Genomic DNA, 9,788 nt, shown 5'->3' with positions numbered 1-9,788 from the left:
TATTTTTATGTTTATTTTCTACAATAAATAGACATAAAATTAATAAATATAACATAACAAGTTCTATATATAAATAAAAAAAAAAAAGAAAAACACTATATGCATTAATCAAATTAAATATATGAAGAACTAAAGAAATTATTGTAAAATGGAGAAAAGGGAAAAAGATAAAAGCCTAGTTTAAAAACAACAAGAGAACTCTAAAAACTTCACAATTTTCTCTCAATACTTCTAAAATTTACATTACGAGGAGAGAAGAAGGAATTTAAATTTGCATTTAAGGTTTAGTTTGCCATTGAGATAATAAATTTTCTACATATCTTGCATTCCAAAATTCTGATAAATTTTAACGTATGCTTAAGAAAACGCTATTTCAACTGACATTTTTATAAACAATCTGACATACTTTAAAAATGTTAGTTTGACTGACAGTTTTGTGTATATTTGCGACGCTAATGCACTAACTTTACTGACTTTGCCCATAAAATTGACCGATTTTGTTAATGAAATTATTTTTTAAATTGACAATTTTGTGGTTATTAGTTAATCAATAAAATTGCTTTTTTAGTTGATATTTTTATAAGCACACACTATTTTTATAAATAATTTCAAATTCATATTATTTTAATAAAAAGTTTTTGAAAATACATTATTTAAATAATTAAACTGTATTTTTTGTTGTCGACTTGTGCTGCTTTGAGAATCCGAGCAATTTGGATGAGAGTAAAAAGCAGATCCCCAGGACCAGCTTTTCTTTATTTAGTTTTATTAAAGGTTTTTATAAGCTTTAATTCCCGCATTTATATAGGTGCTCTGTTCTGATCAACACAAAGAACTAAATTGCTACAGTGAATTATAAGCCAACCACCTATCAATCATGGCGAAAACCTCCTTAGGCTTTAATTCTGAAGCTGTGTGACCCCCTCCCTGTGCAAAGAAAAAGGTTTTCTTAATTATTTAAATATTACTCTAACAAAAAAAAAAGTAAATAATCCTTGCCTTAACAGTTGCAAATGTCAAATTGTATTTGCCCTTTGAATAGGTAATTGTATTGCTGCAAAAAAAAAAAAAAAAAGAAAGTTGAGACTAGAAATTTCAAAGCAGAAGGATATGTTAAATTTACAGCAAAAATCCAATATGATGAATTGGGATTTGACTCTTTTTTGAGTATGCAGATCGAGGATGTTTATATATAGCGAGGCTAATATAATTAAGAGTTAATTAGGTATAGAAACTAACCCAGCAATCTGATCGTCAACCGACCATGGCAGCCAATCTTCGGTTACTGTCAAATTTAGAGACTGTATCCAAGCAAGAGTACCCAAATATGGAATAGCCAAGTCATGATCACCACTGCAGAAAGCCACAAAAATTAACTCTGAATTAAATGCTATTTAAATTTCGCTGGCCAATTAGGTAAAATTATGTTAATTACAACAAAATTTAAATTCAATGATTAGATTAAAATTCTATATTCAATGTTAAATAAGTAAATTTATTATTGATATAATTTTTTTTATTTGGCACTAATTAGATTCAATCTTGGCTTGACCCTTAATGGAGATTTATGAACATAAGCAAGACAGTATGTTAATTAATTGCCTGTAAATCAAAACACGGTAGCCCCTCTTGGTGAGCATTGTTTGATACTCAAGACTGCTTCGAACATCAATTTCATACCACATGCTAAGATTGCATCTTGGCCACTCCTTTATAGTTCCCTGAATGATTAACATTAATTATCACAATAAGTAACATAAGTGTATGTCCACATAAATCCGTAATTTTAATATTGGCATATATATACCTCTCGTACATGAAGAGCACTTCGGACATTCTTATTATTAGCCCAAATGTGAGAATACAATAGCATATAATCCTACATATAAAAGAAAAAAAAAAAAAGATTAATAGGGTTGTGTATATACATGCGTTTATATATATATACTCTCCTAAATTCAATCTAACATGAATTCAAGATATAATATGTATCGTCAAATTTATATATTTGTATTTTGATCTCATAATAAATCACGTTTAAATAAATTTTTTAGGATAAATTTTAATAACTGTCTCTGAACTTTAGAAATTGTAATGAAGTCGTCCCTGAACTAAAAAATGTAATATAAAACACTTTGAATTTTGAAATTTTACACAGTAAAATTCTTTTAACTCCCACGAGTCATTTTATAAATAATAAGCTGATGTAGACAATTCAAAGTGACTATAATGTGAACAATTGCTATTATTTCTTAAGGTAAAGCCTCCTGATCAGCTGCTATATATCTAATATTTCATTATCTTGTACAGCTATGATTCTTTTAAAGTTAATAATGTGTTAATAAAATTATGGTTGGCTTCACCACCATAACATAGAAGAAAGAAAATTATCTACGTCACTACTACTCTACATTGTATAAACTAGCTATTCACAGTTAGAAAGATTTTATAATGTAAAATATTAAAGTTCAATGAGTGTTATGTTACATTTTTAAATTAAAAAATAACTCTATTTCAATCCCTAAAGTTTAGGGATAACTCTTAAAATTTATCCAAAATTTTCATATATGCAAATGAAGGAGAAAATAAAAAACAAATAAATAAATAAATAAAAAGAAAAACTTACGCGACACCATCTTTTAGAATGCTGAGACTTTGTCAAGACGTCCAAGTTTTTCATGATTGTGAAGATATCGTTCTCTCCCATAAAAGAACTGAGATCCCACGTAGTACATTCGGGTTCCAATATATTGAACATGTATAAGTTCTCAAAGGACTATCACCAAAATTGGAACATAGAGATCTATATTAATCTTCATGTATTGAAAAAATATTGAGGGAAAACTGTTGTACCCTATTCACCTTATTCACAGCTTGAAGATTGCTGATGCATATTTCTTTGCTTCGATCTGGATTGATATACTCGCCCTTGCAATTTTTCTTAGTTGACTTGAATCATAGGTCATAGAAGAAATTGCTTGCTTTAAAAATGATGCTTTCATTTAAAAAATTAAATCAATAAACTTTAATTTAATTCTACAGTACTACAAAATCTCAAGTTTGAGATTTGATTTGAATTGAATAATATGATAAATATAACAATCGTAATTAAGTTCACCTCATAAAGTTTGTCAGAAATTAGTTCCTTCTGGTGTGCATATTCTATTCTTGAGTTCAAATCGTACTTAAAATCGGTAAGGGGATTGCCCAATATACATCCCTGAGTTTAAGATACAGGAAGAACTAGTTCAACCACAATTAAGAAAAAAAATTGAAATACTGATTTAATCGAAGAATTTATATTAAATTTACTTTGAGGTTCACTGGAGGCTTATTCCCTTTATCATTCCCTGCAGTAAAATTGAACAAATTCCATTAGATAAAAATTGTTTGCTTCACACGCACACATATACATATACATACTTTGGAACATAACTCTGTCAGGTAAATAATATACTTGCAATAACTGGAATATGCCAGGCTACACATAAAAACTGGGGGGTAATATTATATTGGGATACTTATATGTTATATATTTACATATAAATTACCATGGAAAATTTTCTGAACGATGATTGGAGCAATTATGCCGCCATAAGAATCACTACCAACGTAGAATGGATTTGAGAGAAATTTGGGGTGCGCCATGAGCCACTGCATGATCAAAATCCAAAGAAAAACGAATTGAAACACTGCAACTAAGGCTACAAATTAAATTATAATATTTTCTGGATTAGTGATGAGGGTGATTTTCACTTGCCTTTGTCAGAAAATCATAGGTTTGTGCTGCTGAAGATAGATCACCTGTTTTGTATCCTTCCCATGTTGTTGAGTATGAGAATCCACTACCCACAGGTGCATCTAAATAAATTATATTTGCAACCTGTGAAATTTTCAATCATTTGTGCTGCTGAATAAATACCTATTTTAACAATATTTCCCACAATGATCTAGCAGATGAGCTTTGACAAAATTTGGTCAGCCAAAGGCACTATTTGGCAACTGTTCAGTGATATAGTGTTTATATTAGTATTTAGAGGTTGATGGAGTAGTTCATGAAAAGTTATTTCTCCTAACTTTTAAGGGTTGAGAGAGCGTTTTGACTAGAGTCAATAAAATGATATCACTATTTTTACATATGTATTTAATCCAACAGTTATCTTTACTGAATATTTTTATGTTAAATCACTATATAAACAATTAATTACAAATAGCTAACAATTAGTAAAATAGCTGACAGCTATTAAAATAGTTAACGACCATTAAAATAGCTAATATTGCTCAGTATAATCAATGTGTGTCTCACCTTTGTCCAAGAATGTGGGTTCAGCATGAGTTTTGGTATGCTTCCACTGGAGTTTGCATAATTAAAAGTTAGTGGACCTACAAAATGCAGAGTCACAGACTATTAGTTACTTTGGCTTTCTGTGCATTGCTTCACTTCATGAAAATGGTCAATATAATATCTTAGTTGCAGGAAATTTAAAAGGGTCAATTACTAAAATAATTTATCTTAATAATATACAATTTAATTTCTATTTTCGAAAATTAAATCTTTTAGTCACTCGTATTTACACGTTTTTCATTATACTTTAATCTTTTATATTTAAAATTTAACTACACTTTATTCCTTAAAATATTAAATTTAAACACAATTTAGTGAAGAGGTTAATCAAAAATTTGATCGATGGTGGATAAAACTGTTCAAAATAAGGTTTTAGGTTAAAAGTATTATGGTATATATGCATTGCACGGAATTAATAGAGAAGAGGTTTGATTTGATATAGTTTTGGTGTCAAAATATAATCAATTCCGGTATTTTGTTTCTATTATTCAAAAGAACAGAGATGTAACTCGTAGGATTAAGAAAAAATGGATGAAATGGGAGAGTGTGAGGGTGTATTATGCGATCATAAAATCTTTGACAAAATGAAAAGTTAAATTTTATATTGTATAAAAGTGAATGTTGGGTATTTATAAGATGAGTGTGGTATAAATGTATGTACAATAAATAAATTTTGATGGTTGATTAATATATTATGAGATTTGTTAGTAGTATGCCCTAGAGCATATCATTTAGTATGTATCTTGTACATGTTTTATTAATAAAAGGTATTTAATTTTCTGTTTACATAATATATTTATGTATAATAAAAAAGGTCCATTAATATTTTGTTAGAAATATTATTCTTAAGTTTTTAAGAATATGAGTGACAGTATTTCTAGCACAAAGTATCATAAATTGATTCACAATCGAGAATACTTCACAATAAGGACATGACTTATCCAGAAAAATTGTAATCATGTTTGTTCCCAAGTTATTTATATGAGATGTAAATAAGATAGAATGGTGAGTCTCATGCCATATAACAAACATGATAGGCACTTATACATGATAAGTAAGCCGAACCAGTGACATTTATGACAAGCGCATGGAGTTTACTCTTGTCAATGTATTATCATAAATCATATCAGTGCATATAATCTTTATACCTGAGATAGCACAGTTATCTTGTATATAGGTGGTTTGAGTTTGATACTGCTTTCATACTTGTACTGTATGGGTATATGAGCATGTGTTGACTCCTACTTGTTATATATGGAGGTAGGTGTTGAACAAGATGGAATCTGTTCCTCTAAGTAAATAGAGATAAAATCCTATGTTCATTTAATTGTTCTTGATGTCTCAAGTTCTTGGCCAGGACAGATAGATTTAATCAGAAAAAAGTTTCTGATGAGAAAATCTTTTTAATCAAGAACTGGAATTAAAAGAGAACATAATATTCATAGCAAATGGGATTTGACATAAACCATGACTCCAGCTCGAATTGGGATTTTGTAACAGAGAGATTCTAGTACATGGTAACATATGATTATAGGTTCATTTAAGGTAAACCTTATTACTGATTGGGTGGCTATGGTATGCTATGCCAGGTATTAACCATAGTTTATGAGCTGTATAAAATGATTTAGCAAAATCATTTATGGTAAGAAAGAGTTCTAATGATATTAAGAGTTGATATCATGTCTCATTGCCAATTAATGATGAGCCTAGTAAGTCACATACATACACAAGTAATCACCAAATTAAATATGATTTAATTAATTGATTAAAGAGTTTAATTGATTAATTAAATAGGTTTTGTTTATAATTAGATTGCAAAGTCTCTAACATGGCTTGAAACCAAATCTAAGTTATTGGATGTATAGTATAAGTTAAATTTATATTTAAAGTGTTTAAATATAAATTTAATTAATGAGAAATTAATTAATAAAGATTAATTAATTAATTTATATTTGATATAAATTGATTAGAAGAAGAGAAATAATTATTTTGGGTTGAGAACTCAAAATTAAGGCATAGAGGTATTTTTGTCATTTTATAGGGTGACATGTGGCACCATGAGATGGTGACACATGACACTACATATAAGTTCGCCATATGTCTTTGAATCATGTAAGATGATCAAAGTCAAGATTAAATATAGGTTTAACACTTGGCACAATGTGAATGGATCAATTAAACCTAGAGCCAATCAGAAGATGACATGTGGCAAGAGTTTTAAGTGGTGACCTAGCTATATAAGTGTAAGGATGAAAGAACAAAAAAGATAAGCTGCTGTTCTCTCTTTGGTGCTGCCACCCTTGGCTACCTCTCCTTCTCTTCTTCTTCATCTCTCACAATTCAAAGAGATTAGACAATAATCTCTTGAATTAAAAATACTAGAAATCATTTTTAGTGTCCTGTTTACATCTGTAATATCTCAAAAGGCAAAACTTGATCTTCTAATTGATTGGAAAAGCTTTAGAAACTGTTCAAGGGCTGCCATTGGTGATCTTGGTGTGGACAAGTTAGAGGGACAACATCTGGTGTACTAGGCGCATCCCAAAGGTGCCAAACAAACTGCAGTGCATCAAAAAGGTTAGTGCACTTATTCTTGATCTAATCTAGGGCTCTAATGAATTAATCAGTTAATTCTAAAATCTTAAATGGCAAATGTAGATCCAAAAATATATTAAAACTCTTTTAATATATTAAAAGAGTTTTAATATACTGTTTATCATTGAAATCAAATAGATAAAAATGAATCTTGCATGATGCATGTGACCCTAAGTGAAAAGTTTTTGAATTCAATGATATAAACTTATATTTTTCATGCTTCCGCTCTTTCAAGATTCTCATGAAACCTGTCATAATCTATATTATTTGGTTGGGTTATTCTTTTTATTTTCATTATTTGGTAAGAAATTTAATTTCATTTTGAAAATTGAAACTGATGATATTCTTTGCCCTTAATTGGTAGGAAAGCTGAAACTGACATTGCATCTTTTATACACATAAAACTGATTTATTTCGCACAAACTTAGCATCTGAAACTCATTTTTTCTTTTTAAAAAAAATCAATTATTATAGTTTTTTATTACACTCAACTCTCTAAAATTATATTATTTTAATTTGAAAAAATTTAAAATTTAATTACATTTTTATAAAAAAAATTGCAAACATTCGTTGATAATAGCTTTCTAATTTTCAGAGATTGAAAATATACTATTACAAACTTCAAAGGGTTTTTAATAATTCATTTTCTTTTCTTTTGTTTTGGGGAAAATGATTTTGAATCTAGAATTTTACCTAGAGCAGACATCCATAATTCCCAACCTCCAAAGATAGTTCTAGGTAAAAATAAGAGCAATCACAGACATACCATTTTGATATGTAATAGCAGAAAGCACAGAGCAGCCAGGTCCTCCTGTGAGCCATAGCACAAGAGGGTCATCTTTTGGATTCCTTTCTGACTCAAAGAAGTAGTAGAAAAGTTGGACCTCATCCTTGTAGCCAACACCAACATACCTTTGAAACAAAAAATAAAGCAATTTTCAGCATAAGTACAATATACATCTCAATTTCTTTAATTAAAGACTCAAATTGTCGCGTGCATACCCTGTTTCAAGATTGAATGGGAGATCTCCATCAAACCCAGGTAAAGTCTTGATGATTGATTGGGACTTGACTCTGCTGAAGACACTAATTAGTACCAGAACAAGAACATGACCTAACACCATTTTCCAAAATTTAGCTATTGGGATGACCCAATTTTTGATTTGGGGTTTTATGGTGTGATAAAGGTTCAGTAGAAACAATAGCAACTGCCCATTGTATTGACCATTTCTTGTTTGTATATATGGTGGGGTTGCTCATTTATACAGGTAAGCACAAGGCCGTTTGCAACCATCTGAGCCTTCGTGGAAAAATAAAAAAATTAATAATTATGAAACATGTAAATTCGTGGAAACTTATCTAATAGATCCAGATTTGATTCTTCATTCTTTCAAAGTGTATTTATATTAGCTTATAAATTGATTAAATTAGTTTATAACCTATAAAAATATGCAAATTAGTTTGTTTATGATAATTTTTAGTTCTATAAATTGAGTTTATAAACTTTAAAAAAAATGAGAAAACTCAAACTTTTTATTTTGGTACTTATAAATTATGTACTTATAAACCAAATTAATTAAGTATGTCACTATATTATTATTACTTAACTCAAATAAATTAATTTCAAATATAATTAAAAAAAATTGTTGAACTAACCTTTAATTTTTTGAGTTATTCAAGTTTTATATCAATTAAAATAATTATAAATTATTTTTAAGTCTATTTTAAATCCAGTACTGAAAGTAGGGTTGTGCAGTTTTTGGTTTAAACCGAAAAACAGAACCGAACCGATTAATTCGGTTCAATCGGTTTGATTTTAAAATTTAATCGGTTCAGTTCGGTTTATAATTTTGATAATTTCGGATTAATCGGTTCGGTTCGGTTATTTTCATAAAAAAATAAAAAAAAAACGAACCGAACCGAAATTATTAATATATATAGGAAATAAAAAAATCGAACTAAATTGAATCGAACCGAACCGAAATCAAAAAAACCGAACAGAACCTTAAAATTTTTGAGTTTTGATTTCTAATTTTTGTTGTTTTTATGTTTTTATTATTTAGATTTAATGTTAAAAATATGAAATTTTATAAATTTCGATTTGATCGGTTTAAAACAAAACCGAACCGATATTTATCGGTTCGATTCGGTTCGATTTTCTCTTATCAATCGGTTCGGTTCGGTTTTTAAAATTTTTTATTTTTGATTTTCTGTTTTATCAGTTCGGTTCGGTTCGGAACCGAACCGAACCGACCGTTTGCACACCCCTAACTGAAAGTGTAAATTTTTAAAAATTATATATGTAGTTCTAAAATTATGTTAAAACTGAACTAGAATAGTTTAGAAATTGCAAATGACGTGTTTGTTGACTCTTGAGTTTAGCTATGCATGCATTCATGGCTGTAGGTGATGACAAATGGCTATGAAGAGCAACAAGAGGAACTTGAATTGCACCTAATGCATGGCCATTTGTCTTATGTATTCGTATATGTCAATCTACTTCGTTCAAAATGTTCTAGCGGGATTACAAGCTCCCTCCTACGCCACCTCTTCTTCAGTTGTATTTTTTTTTAATTAATAAAAATTCAAATTTTGTATATGTTCTTTCAATTTGAATAATTTTTTTATTTTTATCAATGTGTATCTAAAATTTTTATTTTAACAATCATCGGTTTAATTGATGACCGTTTGATCTAAATAATTTGATCATTTGTCCATATTGTTAATTAGTTAATCTAAATAATTCTTATCCAAAATTTTACATTTTTATAAAAACATATCATTCAATTAAATAAATATCTATATGATATCTATAATTAATAATGTTGATATCAAAAAATTAAGATAA

The 9,788-nt window shown here is 28.7% G+C and overlaps 1 protein-coding gene across 1 annotated transcript; it reads right to left on the bottom strand.

The window, feature by feature from the left end:
* Window positions 1-718: 718 nt before the first annotated feature.
* LOC110649987 (serine carboxypeptidase-like 1) lies at window positions 719-8,181 on the bottom strand. The gene is made up of 14 exons (XM_021804760.2): window positions 7,943-8,181; window positions 7,707-7,852; window positions 4,307-4,383; window positions 3,761-3,883; window positions 3,552-3,654; window positions 3,313-3,350; window positions 3,119-3,220; window positions 2,863-2,949; window positions 2,627-2,776; window positions 1,808-1,879; window positions 1,603-1,721; window positions 1,240-1,353; window positions 1,000-1,054; window positions 719-927 (listed from the first exon to the last, which is right to left on the bottom strand). Exons 1-14 carry the CDS (start codon window positions 8,062-8,064, stop codon window positions 844-846), a joined length of 1,392 nt encoding a protein of 463 aa, XP_021660452.2. The 5' UTR covers window positions 8,065-8,181; the 3' UTR covers window positions 719-843.
* Between the last annotated feature and the right edge of the window lie 1,607 nt (window positions 8,182-9,788).

Source organism: Hevea brasiliensis, chromosome 8, assembly GCF_030052815.1.
Source record: "Hevea brasiliensis isolate MT/VB/25A 57/8 chromosome 8, ASM3005281v1, whole genome shotgun sequence".
In the NCBI taxonomy this organism is placed as follows: Eukaryota; Viridiplantae; Streptophyta; class Magnoliopsida; order Malpighiales; family Euphorbiaceae; genus Hevea; species Hevea brasiliensis.
This window is presented reverse-complemented; position numbering and strand designations above follow the sequence as displayed.